Raw genomic sequence first — 20,445 nt, 5'->3', positions numbered from 1 at the left:
GGGAGCAGCAGGTGAGACAGGGGAGGACTGCTGTGCCATGTGGGTTGCTCCCTGGCCATGGATTGAACTGGTGCTTCTGCAGCTACAGGTCACTTCATTGTGCTGATGCTTAACCCCTTGCGCCACCAGGGAGGCCCCAGGTTATTTATATTCTAAAGTAAAGAAGCAATAACATCTTTTAAAAAGGTTTTATTCTAGTAAAGTAAATGTTTAAAGCTATAACCCACCTAAAAAAAATTATACATGGGATCCGTAATAATTTGTGAGACTGTACAGAGTTTCTGAAAGAAAATGTTTGAGGCTTGCGGACCCAGTCCCTGGGCCTGGACTCAGGGACACGGTGTGGCAAAGGTCTCGGAGCAGGAGAGGAGGGGGCGGCAAAGTCCCAGGTCTCGGGGTGTGGCTGTCTGGGTCTCAGTCCCCAGCGCGGGGTGCAGGGCTGGAAGGTGACTGCTGGGGATTCGCCCTCTCCCCTCGGTTCCACTTCTGGGCTCACAGCCTGGGCGGGTCCTACTTCCTGGATACTGGTGAGTCATCCCAGGGCTCATCCCCATTGCCTGGAGGTCTCCGGAGCAGCCAATCAGCAGCCCCGCGGCTCCCGTGCCAAAGCCCCCACCCGCCCTCCGGGACTCTGTCTCCCCAGCCCGGGTGGAGGCGCGTCCTGGGGGATGGGGGGCGCAGCCCTCCTGCTCCTGCTCGCGGTGGCCGCGGCCCCGAGGGAGACCCGGGCGGGTGAGTGCGGTCGGGAGGGGACAGGGCGCTCCCAGAGGCGGGAGCGAGGGCGCGGGCGGGCGTGGGAAAGGCGCGACCTCGCCGCCGCCCTAGTTGTCCCCCCACCTCGGCCCCGCCCCGTCCTGGCCCCTTTCCGTCCCCCGAGACCCCAGCCTCCTCTGGCCCCCCGAGTCCCGGCCATTTTCGTCCCGCAGCCGCTTTTCACTCTCACTTTCTGTCTCGTGGGCGCCCCCTGGGACTCGAGCCCCCGAAGGGGAAAAGAATAGGCTGGTCTCCCCTCCCGCCCCCAGGCCCCCACTCCCTGAGGCTTTTCTACACCACGTTGGCCCGGCCCGGCCTCGGGGAGCCCCGCTACATCGCCGTGGGCTACGTGGACGACACGCAGTTCGGGCGGTTCGACAGCGACTCTCTGGGCCAGAGCGCGGAGCCGCGGGCGCCCTGGGCGGGGCAGGCGGTGCAGGAGGAGCCAGAGGACTGGGACAAGGAGACGCGGCACCAAAGGGACAACACACGGTGGTCCCGAGCGCACCTGGACTCCCTGCGCGGCCTCTACAACCAGAGCGAGACCGGTGAGCTGGCGCGGGTCCGGGCCGGGTCAGCACCCCCATCCCCACGGACGGGGGTCGCTCAGGGTCTCCCCCTCCAGGCTTCTCCGCAACCTGCCCGGGAACAGCCCGCGGGACTTTCACTCCTTTTCATTCTGTTTAGTTTATTCCCGGCGGGAGGGGATGCGGCAGGGTGACGAGAGGTGACACGGGGCAGGGACAGGGTCTCACACCCTCCAGGAGATGTTTGGCTGCGACGTGGGGCCCGACGGGCGCCTCCTCAGTGGGTATGTGCAGTTCGCCTACGAAGGCGCGGATTACCTGGCCCTGAACGAGGACCTGCGCTCCTGGACCGCTGCGGACATGGCTGCTCAGATCACCCGGCGCCAGTGGGAGGCCCGGGGTGAGGCTGAGAAGATCAGGAACTTTGTGGAGGGCAGGTGCCTGAGGTGGCTGCTCAGATTCCTGGCGCACGGGAAGGAGACTCTGCAGCGCACGGGTAAGAGGGGCCTGGAGGCCTCCCGGTCCCCCCCTGCCTGGAGTCACTGCGGGAAATGAGTCCTCTCTCTAGTCCCGAGAGGGGGACTCCCCTGGGTTTCATGTTCTGCACTAGAGAGACTCCCAGAGACTCCGGCTTCTCCTGAAGGACAGTGAAGGGATCCCGTCTCTCCTGAGAAAGACAGACAGTCCCTGACATCACACGTCACCGGGTCCTTTTGACCAGGGGCCTGTTTGAGAACCACGAGTTTCTCTCTCAGTCTTGTTTCTGGTCTGAGAACATTTTCAGTTATGTGATTCCTGCTTTTCTGTGTTATTCACCTTCCACCCAGGTCAGGAATAAAAGTCTGTGTTCCACTCCCTCTGCTTCATCCTACCCTGGGTTTTCGTCCTCATTCTAGAACTTTCTAAGGAATAGGAGAATCTCATAGATTCTCCCAGATTAGCCTGTTTTTTACATTTTATGCTTCTTGCTGCCACACCAGTTGTCTTGTCCATTGTGAGGATGGTCTCATGAGGATTCTTCAGTGTCCATGGAGGAAACACAAGGTGAGTTTTCTGATTTACCACCTCAGATCCCCCAAAGACACGCATGACCCACCACCCCTCCAGTGACCATGAGGTCATCCTGAGGTGCTGGGCCCTGGACTTCTACCCTGCGGACATCACCCTGACCTGGCAGCGAGATGGGGAGGACCTGACCCAGGAGATGGAGCTGGTGGAGACCAGGCCTGGGGGAGATGGAACCTTCCAGAAGTGGGCGGCTGTGGTGGTGCCTTCTGGCGAGGAGCAGAGATACACGTGTCACGTGCAGCATGAAGGCCTGCTGGAGCCCCAAGTCCTGAGATGGGGTAAGGAGGAGGATGTGGGCACAGAGGCTGTTCTCAGGGCCATCAGGGCACTTCTGGAGCCCTTCAGAGGGCCAGGATAAGGTCTGGGGCTCAGGGTATAATCTTCCCTTCCCTTCCAGTGCCCCCTCCTCAGTCCTCCATCCCTACCACGGGCATCTTTGCTGGCCTGGTTCTCCTTGGAGCTGTGCTCACTGGAACTGCGGTGGCTGCAGCTGTGATGTGGAGGAAGAAACGCTCAGGTAGGGAAGGGACTGGGGGCTTTCAAGTTCCAGGGAGAACTTGCCCTACCTGGTTAATGGGAAGTACGATCCACACATATGTGTGGTACTGAGAGGGTATTTGGTCCCCCTCACCTCCTTTCTTCATTTTTCCCAGTCCTGACCTGGGTCTTTACTCACTGTTCTGGAAACTTCCCTGTTCTGCAGGATTAAAAGATTCCTTTAGGTCTCCTGACCTGACCACACCCTAGTCTCACATGATGTTTCTTCACACAGGAGGAAAAGGAGGAAGCTACACTCAGGCTGCAGGTAAGTGTGGTTTGATCCCTGAGCACCTGGGGACAGTGTAAATGGACTCCATGGGAGAGTCACCATCATCACTCCCTCCTATGGTCTCATTTCTGACCGGTTCTGTTTTGTTCTCAACCAGGCAGCAGCAGTGCCCAGGGCTCTGATGTATCTCTCAGCCCCTAAGGATCTTTTACAATGAACCTGTTGAGTCTCCTGTTGTGCACACCCTGGACAGAAGGATGATGGTGTCACTGTTGTTCTTAACTGTGATATTGAGCATTTGATCATATTTTTACTTTTCTATGACTAAAGTTGCTGTTTGTAAGGAAATTTTGTACATTTTTACAGATGAGTTGCCATTCATTTATTACACTATTTTGTCCTTATTAAAATTGGGTTATTTCTTTCTGATCATTGAGTTTTAGGCATTATTTGTAGATACCATCCTTTAACAGATTCGTGATTTGCAAATGTTTCTCCCCACTCTGTGACCTGAACTCCTTTACTGTTGGGAAAACAAACACTATTGCCCAGACAGGAGCATGGATATATATATATATATATATATATATATATATATATATATATGAGAAAAGATAAGATAAATTGCTAACTGTTTTTGAGCAGACACTGGCTGCCTGGGGTCTTGGGGGTGGAGTGGATTGACTTATGCGTATCCTTGAGTATTATTTAAATGTCCTTGTATGAGCATGAAATATGCTTTCTAAAGTAAATTACACTTTATTCCTCGATTTATAAAACTGTTCACACATCATGTCCAAATCATGTGTTAAGACCAGACTGACACGTGGATTACATGTGATGGACCTGCATGTCACAGTCACAAAGTCATGGTTTCTCTCAGGGTTCACTCTGGTGTTGTCCATTCTTGGGGTGTTGGACAAATGTATAATGACCTGTGTCCACCATGAGAATATCATGCAGAGTATTTTCACTGCCCATAGTGTCTTCTGTGCTCCAAGGAAGCAAAAGCAAAAAGAAACCAATGGAATCACATCAGACTAAAAAGCTTCTACATAGTGAAGGAAAGTATCGTTAAAATGATAAGACAATATCAAATTTGAGAAACTATTTGCACATCATCAATCCAACAAGGAGTTAATCTCCAAAATCTACAAAGAACTCCAAAACAAGAAAACAACTCAAAACAGGGGCAGAGGAGCTAAATAGGTACTTTTTCTAAAGAAGACACACATGTGGCCAATAGGTAGATGGATAAATGTTTGCCATGTGCTGTCAGGAAAATGCCAATTGAAATCATAATGAGTTACCACCTCACACTGTGAGAATGACCCACTGAAGGGTGTGGAGGAAAAGGAACTCTGGCACATGGTGGGAATGATGTCTGGTCCTGTTAGTGGGCAGAATGAGGGGTTCCCTGGACCCTAAAAACTGTACACTCTACAAGGGATCTGCCATCAGCTGCATAAAAACAAAGCATACTCTAAAGTATAAGACCTTCAACAGAAAAGAACTTTAATGCAATTAGTATAAAATAGAGAATCAGTGTGCAATAGAGCGAGAGAAGAGAAAGAATATAATTAGAATAGTACCCAAGTGAAGCACCCAATGTTACCCGTCTCCTCATGGGTAAATGCCCAGAGAAACAGGCTTGGCCCAAAGTAGGCACACTGGGGCCCAAAAGCCTGCCACAAGGCTAAGGCACCCACTGGTAGAGACCCATGGGACAGGGGCAGGAGGGGCAGGCAAGTCTGGAAGGAAAAGAACAAAAATCAAAATCCACATCAAGATAACAGCAGCCATTGTCAGCTTCCCCATGGGTCTCTCATTCACGTTTTTGTCTCTTCACTTGTCTCTTTCCATGTCCCCAACTCCCTGGAACAAGTCCAAGCGAGAAGCAAGTGTGGTTTCTTCTTCACATGTCTCTCTTCTTCATGCACCTCCTCCAGCCTCCTTTCCTCGTCTTACTCCACGTCTTCTTCCTCTTCTTTAGCTTCTCATCCCTGATCAGCTCCACCTTTCCTTGGGCGGGGCAGTAACCTGGAACCTCTGTTTTCTATGGATAGCACATTGGTCCTGCCCCTATATAAAAAAAAATTAAAATGAAGGTTCCTCAAAATAGACCTGTCACATGGTCAAGCATCCCATTCCGTAGTATTTATCCAAAGAAGGTAAAAACACTAATTCCAAGGAATATGCGCCTCCTCTGGTCACTGCAACGCTGTCTACTATAACCAAGCGATGAAGACAACCTAAGTGCCCAATGGCAGATGAGGGGATAAAGAATACAAGCTATATACACAATGGAATACTACTCGCCTGTGAAAAAGATGAAATATTGTATTTGCAACAACATGGATAGTTGTGTATGGGATTGTGCTAAGTGAAATAAGTTTGAAGGGGAAAGTTAAATACTGGATGATTTCATATTTGGAATATAAAGAAACAAAGCAGGGACAGATGAAACTAAACCAAAACATACTCTATATATATATGACTGCAGAATGGAAGCCATGGGCTCGGGGTAAGAGTAGGAAACAGTCGGAAGAGGGCCCAATGGACTATGGTTAAGACTGTGGGTGCCCTTAGGGTGGGTGTGATGTGGTAACAAACATCTGAAGAGGTGTGACCCTTGCCTCTGAACACATGCAGTATTGTAAACCAATGCTAACCTCAGGTGAATAATACGATGAAGGTAAAAAGAAAAAAAAAGTAAATTGTCTCCTCCATCAGTCACTGACCTCAGGACTTTGCCTTCACCTCCTCACTGTCATGCAGGCTGAGGGGCTGGTTTCCCACAAGGTCAGAGGCAAGAGGTGCAGGGACTCCTGGAGCTGCTCAGACCCCGCTGAGTAGAGACACTGCAGAGAGGGCGGCTTTGAGGGGACCAGAGACAGAGGGTCAGAGTAACGCCAGTGCTAAATGAGGGTCTGGTTCCCAAGGAGAGGGGAGTGTGTGTGTGTTTGCGCGTGTGTGTAACAGGAATGACAGGATACACAACATAAGATGATGGGAAGTCAATTAACATCAAGCCCCAGAATAAATTAATTCAAATTGCACACAGAGTAGAGAGTGTCAGAACAACACCTCAGTAAATACAGTTCCATGCAGAAGCAGCTTCTGAGCAGGACTGAAAAAGCATTGGACCTGAAGAAGAGGAGGAGGTTTAGAAATATCTCATGGTTGCCTTGAGGTGTAAAGAGCTGGGCAGGACCCCTCCCCCCACCCTGGCCCCTGCTAGGATGTTGTGGCTTCTTCACCCCTGACAGCTCCCTCCCCCAAACCCCAACGTTCATCTCCTTTGGAGTCACCTGTATATGTACATATATGTACACGTGTAATCCCAGCTTCTTCTTAATTTCCCACCTGTCTGGGGCATTTAGGTTGTTTCCATGGCTTGGTTACTGTAAATAGTGCTTCAGTGGTGACGGGAGTGCAGGTCCCTTTACAGGAGAGTATCCTCTGTGAGGAGATCCTCAGTGTAGAATTTCTGGGTCCAATGGAAGAACCACATTTACTCTTTAAGAAACCTCAGTACTGTTTCCATAAGGGCTGGCTCAGTCTTTATCCAAAAACTGTGCACGACTGTCCCCTTTTTCCACATCCTTGCCAGCACTTGAGTTTCTGTCTTTTGGATATAGGCCATTCTCACAGGTGTGAAGGTTTAAAGCAGGGGATCATAAAGCCACACAATGTGGTCAAAAAGAAATCCTGTAACACTCAGGCCCACACAAGGCTGTCTAATACCCTGAAAGAAAATAATGATGAAGAAATTCAGGTGAATTACCTCAGTGTTAACAATATCAATGGTCCATTGCATTCTCAGGATGTCCTCCTGAAAGCATCCCCATAATCTTGTCCCAGTCTCTCTGCCACAAATTCCAGCCCCCCAGCAGTCTTCGAGGGTCTCACCTTTAGGGGCTGAGATACATTTCAGAGCACTGGGACTGTGGCTGCCTGGGGGAGAACACAACAAACCTTGGTCAGAGATAAGACCATGGGAGGAACAGATGAGAGTGACTCCCCCACGGGCTCCATCTACACTGTTCCCAGGGGCTCAGGGATCCAACCCTTGAACACACTTACTTGCAGCCTGAGTGTAGCTTCCTCCTTGTCCTCCTATGGGAAGAAGCATCATGTCAGGCGAGGGAGGAGTCAGGTCAGAAGCCTAAGGGAATCTTCTAATCCTGGACCACAAGGAAGTTTCCAGAACTGTGAGTGAAAACTCAGGTTTGGACTGGGAAAAATGAAGAAAGGAGGTGGGGGGACTGGACCAAATGCCCTCTGGGCAACACACATGTGTGGATGGTACTTCCCATTAACCAGGTAGGGCAACTTCTCCCTGAGACATGAAAGCCCCCAGTGGACAAGATCCCCTCACACCCTTCCCTACCTGAGCACGTCTTCTAGCCCCTCACACATGAAGCCACCTTGTATCCAATGAGCACACCTCCAAAGAGAACCAAGCCGGAAATGAGGATGACAGCAAGGATGGAGAACTGAGGAGAGGGAACTGGAAGGGAGGAGAAGGCCAGACCCTGAACCTGAGGCCTCATTCTGACCCGCTGAAGGTCTCCAGAAGGGCTTCTGATGACCCTGAGTTGGCTGTGTGCCCACATCCCACTCCTTACCCCATCTCAGGACTTGGGGTGCTATCAGCCCCTCATGCTGCACATGGCATGTGTATTTCTTCTCCTTTCCAGAAGGCACCTCCACAGCTGCCCATTTCTGGAAGTTTAATAAGAGCTCAGGCGGGGGGAGAGGCAGAGCCACCCTAGAGGGCTCTCCCCAGCCTCCCCCTGCTGCTAATTCATTTAGACTTTGAATCCAGTTCATAGCTGAGAACTTCTCATGGGCCGTCTGAGGCAGGGTAGATACCTTGGAATGTGACTGCTGGGTCCTATGGCAGATGCTCAGTTAATTTTCTAAGAAACCTGGACACTTTTTTCCATCAGGGATGAACCAGTCTATATTCCCCAAATCAGTGCAGGGCCGTCCCTTGTCTCCATGTCCTACAAGCTCTTGTTAGGTCTGGTCTTTTAGATATGGGCCCTTCTCACAGGTGTGAAGTAGTTTCTCATTGTATTTTAAATCAGGGATCTTGAATGGATCAAGAAGATGGGGTACACTTCAGTCCCATGAGAATGCCCACATTAAAAATGAAAAAAAAAAAAAAAACCCAGAAACAACAAATGCTGGAGAGGATGTGGAGAAAAAGGAACTCTCCTGCACTGCTGGTGGAAATGCACACTGGTCCTACCATTATTCAGAGCTGTGAGGAGGACCCTCAAATTACTATAAATGGATCTATCTAATGATCCAGCAATTCCATTCCTAGGAATCTACCCAAAGGACACAAAAACAGTAATTCAAAAGGAAAACTGCACTGCTATGTTTATTTCAGCAATATTTACAGTAGCCAAGATATGGAAACAAACCCAATGCCCCCAAATCAACAAATGAGTCAAAAGGTTTTGGTATATTTAGGCAATAGAATATTACTAAGTGATGAAAGAAGACAAACTCATCAAATTTGCAGCAACGTGGAAGGAGCTAGAAGGAATTAAGCTCAGTGAAATAAGTCAGAAGGAAAAAGAAAATAACAGGTGGCTTCACATATAGGAGGAATATAGGGGAAACAAATAAGATGTAGGGGAAAAATAATAACAGTACAAAGCAAAACAAAACAAAACAAAAAAAACCAGACAATTATAAACCAGAGACATCCTGTAGGGGAGCCTGAGGGAGAGGGATGGGAAGGAGGGAGGGAGGAGCACAGGGAGCTGTGGGGATGGTGCACAGCTGCATTGGTGGAGGAACTTCTATGGGGTCTATACCTGAGGAGGAAAAAACAAACAAACATTGTTTAAAAAGGAACAATGATGTAAAATATATATAAATAAATTAATTTTAAAAATAAAAGAACTTTTACAGTTAAAAAAAAAGTCTGACCTCCAATCCTGGTAACAAACACAGTAACAATGCTTGTCTGTCTGTGCTCCCCTCCAGTGTGGCCATGAATACAAGGAGATTTATCCTGTCACTATAGTGGGGAGGGAGGTGGGGAACCAGCCTGGGTTTATCTGAGATCCTCTCCCTGCTGCACATGGAGGGTTACCCTGGGGTAACATTACATCTTCCAAGAGCTGATGGACCCTGCCCCATCTCTCCCTCCCTTCCTGCACCTTCCATGAAGGCTCAGCTCAGTTACCGGTGTGACCTGGGCTAATCCTGTCCCTGGGCCAGGCCAGTAGGTCACACACACTGTGTGACTCCCTCCAGCTCTGGTCTAGAGAGAAAGTAGCTGTAGCCCACGGAGGCAGTGACCCCTGGGAAACAGGGGGTGCCAGGGTAGACCTCCCTGACTCTGAGGCCTGTGTATTTTCTAGTGACCCCAAAGAAGAAGAGCTTGAAGTGAACATTGGGGGTTGGGGAGGGAGCTGTCAGGTGCAACCACATCCTGGTAGGGTCCTCGAGGGGGTCCTACCCAGCTCCTTCAGCTCAGTCCAACCACAACATATTTCTAAACTTCCTTCTATTCTGAGACCCAGTTCTTCTTCACGTCCTGCTCAAAGACAGCTTCTTCATGGAACTGTACTTATTGAGGTGTTGTGCTGACATTCTCCCTCTCTGTGAGATTTGAATTTATTTATGCTGGGACTTGATGTATAATTCTCCCCTATTTTCTTATCTTGTGTGCCCTGTCTCTCCTGTTACACACACACACACACACACACACACACACACACACACATACACACTCGCCTCCCCTAGAGAACCAGACCCTCACTCAGCACTGGGGTTACTCTGACCCTCTGTCTCTGGTCTCCTCGGAGCCGCCCTCTCTCTCTGGTCTCCTCGGAGCCACCCTCTCTGCAGTGTCTCTACTCAGCCGGATCTGAGCAGCCCCAGGAGTCCCTGCATCTCCTGCCTCTGCCCTTGTGGGAAACCAGGCCCTCACCCTGCATGACAGTGAGGAGGCGAAGGCAAAGTCCTGAGGTCAGTGATGGATGGAAAAGACAATTTTTCTTTTGCTCAAGATAGTTTCTCCCCCCAGCCATGATTGTATTATTTCTACTGAGGTAACATGGGTTTACATACTGTATGTGTGCAGAGGCACAGGGTCACACCTCTTCAAGTGTTTGTTACCACTTCACACCCACCTAAGGGCACCCACAGTCCTCACCACCGTCACTGGGCCCTCTTCCCACTTTGTTTCCTACATCACACCCTCTCCCTCCCCTCCCACATAGCCTCATATTTCTAGAGTATGTTTTGGTTTAGTCTCATCTGTCCCTGCTTGGTTACGTTATATTCCACTAATGAGTGACATCACTCAGTAGTTGACTTTCTCATTCTAACTTATTTCACTTAGCATAATCCCCTCCACATCTGTCAATGTTGCTGCAAATATAACTTTTCACAGCTGAGTAGTATTTCATTGTGTCTGTCTACCACCTCTTCTTAACCCACTCATCTGTCGTTGGGCACTGAGGTGTTTCCATAGTTGGTTATTGTGCACAGGCTGCAGTGAGCACAGGAGGCGCATATCCTTTGGAATTAGTGCTTTTACCTTGGGATATATAGCAAGGAATGGAATACTTGACCATATGAAAGGTGTATTTTGGATATTTTGGGAAACCTTCCTTTTTTTTTTTTTTTTTTGCCTAAGGGCAGGACTGTAACAGTGTGATATCCATAGTAAAGGGAGGTTCTGTTACCAGGCAGGGTGAGGGACCCAGGACTCCCAAACCTGCCCACGCTAAATGGGTTCTGCCATCAGCCACATGAAAACAAAACACACTCTAGTGCATAAGACATTTAATGGGAAGGGACTTTAATACAATCACTGTGTAAGAAAGAGAATGAAGGGAGAGAGTAGAGAATATGTTTCCCAATCAAGCACCCAAAGTTACCCATCCCCTTGTGGGTCACCTCAGCCAAACAGTTTGATCCAAAACAGGGACACTGAGGCCCCAAAACCTGTCAAAAGTCTAAGGTACCTTCTTGTGGGGACCTATAGGAAAGGGGCAGAAAGAGCCAGACAAATCTGGATGGAAAAGCGCAAAATCAAAATCAAGATAAATGTTGCCACTGTACTCTCCCCACAGGTCTCTCACCCACATCTATTCCCAGTGTCTCCTCCCATGTCCCCCAAGTCCAAGGCTGAGAAGCAATCACAGCTTCTTCACCTGTTCCCAGCTTTGCTGCTGTTAGAGCCTGGGGGAAGGTGAAGACCTGGAACTGGGATTTATTTAGTTAATTAATTAATTAATTAATTAATTAATTTACTCTAATGCATAAGGTCTTCAATAGAAGAGGACTTCAATACACTTAGTGTGCAATAAAGAGAATAGAAAGACTATAGTTAAAGTAGTTTCTAAATGAAACACCCAAAGTTACCATTCCATTGCATGTAAATGTCCAGCCAAACAGGGTTGGCCCAGAGCAGGACCGCTGAGGCCTGAGAGCTTACAACAAGACTAAGGCACCTTCTGGTGGAGACCCATAGGAGAGGGGCAGAAGCGGCCAGGCAAGTCTGAAAGGAAAAGAGCAAAATAAAAATGATACAGGGCAAAAGAGACACTAAAGCTGGCCAAGGACACTGCCCAAATAGTTTACCAGTCTGAGTTCCTCCCCCGTGCACACAATTACAAGACCACTCAGCCTCAGAGGACAACAATAATGGGGTGTATTTAAAAACCAGGGAAAAACAAAGAGTTCCTGAGACCACAAATGGCCGTTTACCTCACCTGAAGCAGTGTCCAGTGTTTTAAAGTCCTAAACACAAATGTTCCCAAGTAGCATCTTCCTGCCACTGAGGGCCTGGAGCACGTGGCCGCCAGACTATAGGCCGGGATCCAACTCACGAAGACAGCAGAAGACACAACAGGAGATGCTCAGCGGAGCTGCCAAGATGCCCCAGCACAGCACCAGACAAGCGACACTCAAAATAGCTGCTGCAGCCGAAAGGCCTGACAAATGGCCACACTGAAATCTTAGAGAGGCTCCCAGGTCCAGGTCTCGCCTTCCCTGCCAGGCTGTGACAGCAGCAAAACCGGGAACAGTTTCAGTCACTCAGCTACTTGCAAAGCCTCCGAACATTTCCTCTCTGAGGTTGGCTGCAGAAAACACAAATAAATGGACATATATACCTTTTCCTTTTAAAAAAGAACAAATTGCAAAATTTACAGTACCTGAATTCAAAATTTACTAATGCTGCATTAATCGGGACAGTGTGATCCTGGCCTAAGTCCTGACAGGCATCAACAGAACAGATTAGAGTGTCCGGAAATAGATACACTTGGGCAATCACTTAATTTTTAACAAACAGCAAAGTAATGCATTGGGGTCAAGGAAAACCTTTTCAATGAAAGGTACGGGAACAATCAGATATTCAACTGGAAAGTTTATTTAAAAGGAACCTGAATATTCTTCAGCATTGCTCTCATCCAGCACCACACTCTCTGTTACCCTTTTCTAGTGATGCATTAGTAATGTATCACTACTGATTCGTGTCAGCAATCAAGACAGTGTTTCCACTATTGCAGTGCTATTCCTCCTACAGGGATAGCCCCTTCTCTTTATTAAAAAAAAAAAACTTTTTAAATTATTAAAATAGCAGTAGTCATTAATAACGTTTCCAGTATTAAAGAAAAAGTGCATTGTCCATTATCATACAACTCAGGAATCACTGAAATTGAGATGATGTTTTTAAGTTTCTACAAATGATATCATAAAATTTGTATAATGCCTTTTTTACCTAATACTATTTTGCATGTGCTTCTCTTTTTTGTGATTTCTTGAAATTTTATTATTTTGTTTGAATGTAATGTGACCATTCCATTTCAACTTATGACATTTGTATGTCATTTTTACGACATTTTGTTTCCCAAAGAAATAAATTTTAACTGCAAGCTACATCCAAATTGCATATCTAATAAACATCTATTTCTAGAGTATCGAACAAACTCATGACTCTTCTATGGAAATTGCCCATTTCACAATCCTCTATCAAAAACGTAATTTGACTGTTGAGCAAGCAAGGAAGCAAGGGTGGAGAAAATTTATTTTTTTGTTATGTTACACATATTTTGTGTCCTTTGTATACTTTGTTTTAACACTGACCACTAGGAAATTTAGGGTAGGTTTCAAAACTGAGCATTTCAAAATTATATTCAAGCATCCTGTTACAAGAAAAACCACAGACGCAGTCTCCAGGCAGTAAAATGGATGACAGGTACGATGGTCCAAGGCCACTGCTGACTGTTGAAGTTCAGGCAATATGAACTAACTGACCAGCTATGGTCTCATCCAGGAATTTCAACATTATGTACAGGAATAAAGTGGGCCACTTCATGTGCCTTCCACTATAGCCCACTTTGTGAAGTGAAGACCAGAAAGAGGAAAACATCAGGGAGAAAGAAGACAGGAGGAAATGCAAAAAGGAGAAGCAGATTTGGACCAAGAGCACTTCCTTCCTAGAATCTATCAGCTTAGTTGGGTTTCACTACCTTCCAGAACTCCAGCGCATTCCTGCCTTTAAACTCTGTGAAACTTCTCAATCATTGCAATACCCAGCTCCCAACCTACTTTATGTCAAATCAAGTTTCTGTTAAAGGGGCCCATATAATACAAAATGAATATGACTTGTGGGAGATTTTCTCTCATCAGCAACCAACCCTCCTCATGTTTAGCATATTCTTTGACTTTGCCCTTGGAGAGATTTTGTCCTTCAACCTAAGGGTCCCTGTGAGCTATAAACTTAGTGTTTCCAGCTCACATACTGAGGTGCTGATAGAATTACCCAGGTCAGATCTGCTTTCCTGAAGTCTCAGTGTCAAATTCGTATGCATATTTTCCTGGCTTGAGAAAATAGCTTATCAGAATGCATAAGATTCAATAATCAGTGACTCCTTCAAGTAGCTTAATTCTAGTCCCTTTCTAATCTTGGAAATAAATCAAATTTAATTTGCTCTATTATTGTTCCCAATGTAGCCAATAATTACTCTGAGAAGGAAGCATTTGTTGATTTTTGAATGTCAATCTGTTTTCAAAATTTTTGTTGGGTGAAACATAAATTTACATGGCATATTTTCAGTGACTACAAGAAGAATCATATTCACTAACAATGTTAAAATATTTTAGTATTACCAGTGCAATTTTTATTGGTCCATATAGCTGAACGGTATGTCCAGAAAGACAATAAAATCATAAAGATATGTCTAAAATTAACACAACTCTAAAATATCCTGATATGAATTTTTCTCTCATATGACCAAGAAAATTATCTTTTCAATTCATTTGGCAATTCTGTCTACTTTGTATGAGATTTTTAACTTTAAACAAGTTTATTGATATATTAGGTTTTAGACACTTGATTTCTTATACTTCTGTAAAACACCCACTCTTAAACTATTGTGAACATTTATTAAAAGAAGTAACCCGGGCCTCTCTGATGGTGCAAGGGGTTAAGCACCGTGCTATGAAGCAGTTTGCAGCCTCTGCAGCATGAGTTTGTCCCCGCCAGCCAGAGAGCAACCCACATGGCACAGCAGACCTCTCCTGACTTGCCCGCTGCTCCCCTCGGCAGTGTACTTTGGTCAATCTGCCTGTTCTGTTCCCCACTCTGTCTCTGGTGAATCCTCTCACCACCACCGCCCCCCCCCCCGCATCTCTGGCCTGTACCCAGCTCTTATATGCCTAAATAATGAATCTTTTAAAAAAGAACAAGTAACTCAAGCAAATACTGTTCGTTAAATATTTAGCACTCTTCCAGATGCTGTGAATGATTTAGGGAAAAAAAAGATAAGATGTGTTCTTGCCCTCCTTTACCTGGTAAAGTAGCTGGGGAATCTATAAAGCAATAGTGATAAAACAGGACAATATAGAGTGATGTGTGTGCTGATTTTCTTTTTTAAGTTATGAGATGAGGAGACAGAAACAAACTGAAAAAGAAAACAGAAGCGAAGAATAATACATGAAGAAAAGTACACCTTTCACTTCTGGCAACTTTTCTCTTCTTCCCTTTTTGGGGCGCCACTGGAGTGAATCCAAGCTGAAGTGGTTAGAGAGAAGGGGTGGGATTTGATTTGGGGACTGAAGGTATACTTAGAACTTGAAGGGAAAAATGACTAAAGGCAACCTAAGTCAACATAATTATGTTGGTCAGTTCCTTATAATACTTGTAAGAAATCATTTACACACACACACACACACACACACACACAATCTATAGGACTATTTGTCTGGACAACTCTAATACATCTACCCTTTAATTTTTCGCTAAACTGCTGTGTACAGTTGGGCATCAGTGCCGCCCTCTTTTCCACCACTATTTCTGTATCTGTCCCATGCTGGGGACAGGGCGGGGCTCTGTGTTTAATGGTCATTTTCATTAACCTCATGGTTCTCCTGTTCTCAATCTCCTCTCACTTCTCTTTTCTGAAACTACATTTCTTCTCTCCTGTGTTAAACTCTTCCTCTGCACCCCAGCATTCGCCCCACACTGTCACAAAGAAACATAAGGTGCTGATGGTGCAAGAAAAGCAGCAACTCACTGGCAAACAGGTTTTAGGGCATCGTCATCCATCTTCCCATCACAGGGACCTTCTCACTGGTCATTTCTCTTCTCAGGCCCTGTCTGTCCCCATCATGCTTAACTTCCCTCTATTTTTAAATCTTGCTCCCAATTTCTTCACTCTTACAGGAGCCCCACTTTGCTGACCTGTCTCCCCAAAGGGTTGGGTGGGCTTCTCTCCACACGCCCAGGGAGGGTCTCCTCCAGGGATGTCACCAGCGTGGAGACCCTGTGCCTAAGGAAGCTGTTACTGTCACTTCAATAGTGCAGAATATTTTAAATGAAGAGTCCTGAGGACTTAGGAGCTTTTTGTCCTTTTCCCTTTTCCTGAGAAAAGACGTAATCATGGTCCCACCTTTTAGATCCCACAAGAATGTTTCAGTAGTTTGGAGGGAATCAAACTGGTCACGTGTACAGTGACCATGTCTGCTCCCCCGAGAATCTCACCTTTACTCTCAGAGAGAAGCTGAGTCACCCCCTTCTTATCTGCCCATCCTGGAACATCTCTCCCCCTCTCTCCAGATGCCTCAGGGCCCTAAACACAAAGTAAACATCACAGGTTCACGCCATTATTCTTTAGAATTCATAAGCATGTAATTCCCCACACACATGCTGTTAAATTTTGGTCTGTTCGCCCACGAATCTGTCTGTTGTGGATTTGCTAATCCATTGAGTCTTAGAAGAACCCTGATGGGGTGGGGGGAATTCTCCCTTGGCCAGCACAACTCCTCATCTGGAAAAAGCCATTTCTCTTACCTTAGTGGGTAAAAATTTATATCCTTTGACTAAACCTCTATCATCAAAAGTTAGCACTTTAGGGCCTCCCCGGTGGCGCAGCGGCTGAGCGCAGGGTTGCGAAGCTGCCCGCGGCCTCTGCGGCGCAGGTTCGATCCCCGGCTGCTCCCCAGCCAATGGAGGAGGGTCCCGCATGGCGCACAGACCTGTCCTGCCGCCCACTGCTCCCTCAGCAGTGTACTTCAGTCCTTCTGCCTGCTCTGCTCCCCGCTCTGGCTCTGGTGAATTCTCTCACCCTCCCGCGCTTCTGACTGTACCCAGTGCATGTATAAACAAAACAAACAAACAAACACAAATAAATAAAACATGCCTCTATAAAAAATATATTAAAAAAAGTTATCACTTTAATTAATAAAAAAGATGTGAAATTTAATGAGATCATTTAAATAGGGGTTTTGGCTATTATTTTATAGAGGACCAGTGAGATGACAGTGATTTATTCTAGAGTTTTTAAGATACTCTGTGCCAGGTATGGCCATAGGTGCTAGCGAGAAACCAATGAAAATCAGGCAGTGCCTGCTCCCATGGAGGACAGTGGGAGACCCTAATGTTTGCCTATTGTAAAAACCATTCACCCTTCTCTTTTTTTTATGAAAAGATGTTAATTTTCTTTGGAGTCAATATGCCCATGTTTTTCCAAAGTCACATTTCCCAGTTCCCTCTGTACCTATAACAGACCACATGACATTATTTTTTTTTTAAAGATTTATTTATTATTTATACAAGCACTGGGTACAGTCAGAAGCGCGGGAGGGTGAGAGAGTTTACCAGAGCCAGAGTGGGGAGCAGAGCAGGCAGAAGGAGCGAAGTACACTGCTGAGGGAGCAGTGGGCGGCAGGACAGGTCTGTGGGCCATGCGGGACCCTCCTCCATTGGCTGGGAGCAGCCGGGGATCGAACCGGCGCTGCAGAGGCCACCGGCAGCTTCGCAGCCCAGCGCTCAACCGCTGCGCCACCGGGGAGGCTCACACATGACATTATTTTGACTAATGAAATAGAGGTGAGAAATTTTATTTTTGAGTTAGCATACGTCAATTTTTTTTTTTTAAGGGGAATTAGTGAGGGGGCAATGAGTGTGGACCTCTGGGTGTTGGAGTGTTCAGACAAGAGATGAGTGATTGCAAGCGTCCTGGGAGGGACCTTGTCTGGAGTGTCCCAGGGAGAGCAAGAATGGCCGCTGCTGCTGGAATGCAGGTGTCGGGAAGGAAATAATCTTTGTCCGTCCCGGTAAAGATTTATGGGCGCACCATACAATAAAATTACAGAGCAATCAAACAATTCCCTTCTGTTAAATCTTTTGTCACACGCTCCTTCACTGCAAAGTTTAGAACTGAGCAATTTCAGTTGCTACCATTTTGTCTGGAAGAAGGTACACATGGAATCATGCAATAGGCACCTTTTGAGACAGGCTTTGTTTTCCCTCTGCATATCGCCTTTAAGCTCTGTCTGGGTTGTTGAGTGCATCAGTAGGTTTTTATCTATTTACTATTGAGTAGTATTGGATGGTTTGTACATATTTTTCATCCATTTACACATCGAAGGATATTGTGTTGTTTCCAGTTTTTGGTGCTTGTGAATAAAATCTACCATAAGCTTTCTATTATCAAGCCCATTCCATGATATTTTAATTTTAGTTATTGCATTTTTTTTATATACATTTAAATATCCTGTGTTTTTTAATAGCAGTTTTAGGTTTTACCATCCTTTCCCAGCCGCTCATGTACGTGAAGGTGCTCATCCAGTGGGATATGAGCCTCTGCCTCCAACAATAGGCCGAAATATTTTTGGACGGCAAGTATGTCAGCTTCCTGGGCTCTTTTGTTATGCTCAGCGTGGGTTGTTCACAGGCTTAACACCAAGACTGTGTTCAAGAGTCCTTGGAACTGTGGTCCATGGTAAAGTTTTACAGCATTACCAGGAGTGTGATAAAGAATGGAGTAGGACCTGGAAATGCACAGAGAAGTTTCATTTTGCTTTGACGGAGTTATCAAGGAGACAACTCGAGAGATAATGGCCCGTTCTGCTGCTACCCTCATCACACATCCCTTCCATGTGATCATTCTGAGATCTATGGTACAATTATTGGCAGAGAATCCAAGTACTGTGGACTTTGTGACTCCATTGCAACCTCTATTGGGAAGAGGGCATCATAGGATTTTTTTGCAGGTCTTATTTCTCGCCTCCTAGGTGACATAATTTCTTTGTGGCTCTGTAACTCACTGGCTTACCCGTCAATACCTAATGCACTGGACAGTGGGGTTTCCACCATGAATGAAATGAAAAGTTATTCCCAAGCTGTCACAGGATTTTTTGCCAGTATGTTGACCTATCCCTTTGTGCTTGTCTCTAACCTTATTGCTGTCAACAACTGTGGGCTTGCTGTTGGGTGCCCTCCTTACTCCCCAATATATACTTCTTGGATAGATTGCTGGTATATGCTACAAAAAGAGGGAAATATGAGCCGCGGAATAGATTGTTTTTCCGGAAAGTCCCTTTGGGAAGACATTGTTGTGACCCGAGAATGTTAATTTGAAGATGTGGGACAGGGACAGTGATGTTTCTATAGTCCCAGATGCACAGATTATGGGAGAGAATGTTGATTTATATACAGTGTGGCGTGCTTTTTTTAATAATCATTTAATCTTGGGAAAATGGAGGTGTTTGGTGTCTGCCTTTTGTTGTTCTTTATCCCAATGTAGCATTTATACACTGGTACTTTCCCTTGGGTCATTCTGAAATGGACATTTTTGCTCCAGACTCTATTTAACTTAAGCGAAAAAAAAAGTTACGTTTTCCTAAAGGGAAGGCAAATTGTCATATGATTTGAGTCTCATTTTAAAGCTTTGTAAAATGAAGAATACAATCCCAAGAAGAGAAATAATTCTGTAAACTTAAGAAAATGAATAAAGCAAACTGTGTCGCAGGAAAAAAAAAACAAAAAACAAAAAACAAAAGTGAACAGAAAGCCACAGTGTCTCCACATACTCTGCCCACCAACATGGCAGCCCTCCCTACTCTACATCCTGCCCTGGAGTGGAACACTGTCATACAGCCAACCAATGTTTTACTGTATTTTCAGTTCTAAAATTTTCATTTATAACTTTTTTTATATCTTCTATTCTCTCATTAAAATCGTTGCAGTTACTGGCTTGAGCATTTTCATAAGGGCTGCTTTAAAGTTTTCAGATGATTGCAAATTCCACGTGTCGGGGTGAAGTAATCAGGTCATTTTATATGCTCCGGCCTCTGTGGATGCAGGGCTGATGGGTGAGGAAGGGGCCGCAAGCCTTTGATTATGGACCTGGGCCCAAGAGCACAGGACTTGCATGTGTGACCGCAGGCACCTGTGCTGACGGGGCTGTAAGGGCAGCGACGCTAACCACCACATGGACTGGGGACCACTTTGAGGTGAGGTCATGAGATGACAGGAGACTGAGAATGCCAGAGAACAAGAGAGAGATCAGAGAAAGAGAGCAAAGATTTGCAAGGAGCTGGAAAGCTTGTCAGCCTCTAGGCAACCGGGGACACCCTGCCTGGCCCATGCCTGCCTCCTTGCATGCCAGCTTCCCTGCCTGGTGTGCCTGTGTCCTGGTTCCCTGAGAGAGCATTAAACCTGTAAAATCCTCTAGGACTTCTTGACTCTTGTGACTCGTCTGCCAGAATCCACAGTGAACCGGCCCTGTGCATGTTTGCACTAGACCATCATGCCCTCCTGAGCTGACGCCTGTTGATTGTCTCTCCATGAGAACTGAAATTTTCCTGCCAATTCACATATCCAGTAATTTGGGATTACTATTTAGATTACTTGGCTATTTTGATTAGACTCTGTACTTGTTTAAATTTATTGAGAATTATTGACTTTTTTTTTTTAAGTCAGCCATCGGTGGTTAAGTCATAAACACAAGTTCAGACCAGTATTCTGTGGATTATGCTGTCAAAGTCTTTGCAGCACTA

General features: G+C 46.2%; 1 protein-coding gene and 1 pseudogene across 2 annotated transcripts; both read left to right on the top strand.

The window, feature by feature from the left end:
• Positions 1-636: 636 nt before the first annotated feature.
• On the top strand, positions 637-3,567 carry LOC129146641 (patr class I histocompatibility antigen, A-108 alpha chain-like). 2 transcript variants are annotated; one of them, XM_054699878.1, is made up of 7 exons: positions 637-732; positions 1,023-1,301; positions 1,501-1,776; positions 2,351-2,626; positions 2,746-2,865; positions 3,121-3,153; positions 3,275-3,567. In XM_054699878.1, exons 1-7 carry the CDS (start codon positions 669-671, stop codon positions 3,316-3,318), a joined length of 1,092 nt encoding a protein of 363 aa, XP_054555853.1. In that variant the 5' UTR covers positions 637-668; the 3' UTR covers positions 3,319-3,567. The 2 variants fall into 2 exon arrangements, with proteins under 2 accessions (XP_054555853.1, XP_054555858.1); XM_054699883.1 differs by lacking the exon at positions 3,275-3,567 and having other exon boundaries at positions 1,495-1,776; positions 3,052-3,153.
• Positions 3,568-16,963: 13,396 nt separating this feature from the next.
• LOC119237874 (mitochondrial carrier homolog 2-like) lies at positions 16,964-19,058 on the top strand (annotated as a pseudogene).
• The last annotated feature ends 1,387 nt before the right edge of the window (positions 19,059-20,445 follow it).

Source organism: Talpa occidentalis, unplaced genomic scaffold, assembly GCF_014898055.3.
Source record: "Talpa occidentalis isolate TD23 unplaced genomic scaffold, MPIMG_talOcc4v2.1 talOcc4.1090, whole genome shotgun sequence".
NCBI lineage: Eukaryota > Metazoa > Chordata > Mammalia > Eulipotyphla > Talpidae > Talpa > Talpa occidentalis.
This window is presented reverse-complemented; position numbering and strand designations above follow the sequence as displayed.

Excerpts from the sequence above, each read along its gene's own strand:
- LOC129146641 (XM_054699878.1), top strand. The coding sequence starts at position 669 with ATGGGGGGCGCAGCCCTCCTGCTCCTGCTCGCGGTGGCCGCGGCCCCG. Across the intron at positions 1,777-2,350 it reads GGAGACTCTGCAGCGCACGG|ATCCCCCAAAGACACGCATG; the intron begins GTAAGAGGGGCC and ends TTACCACCTCAG. Across the intron at positions 2,866-3,120 it reads GTGGAGGAAGAAACGCTCAG|GAGGAAAAGGAGGAAGCTAC; the intron begins GTAGGGAAGGGA and ends TTCTTCACACAG.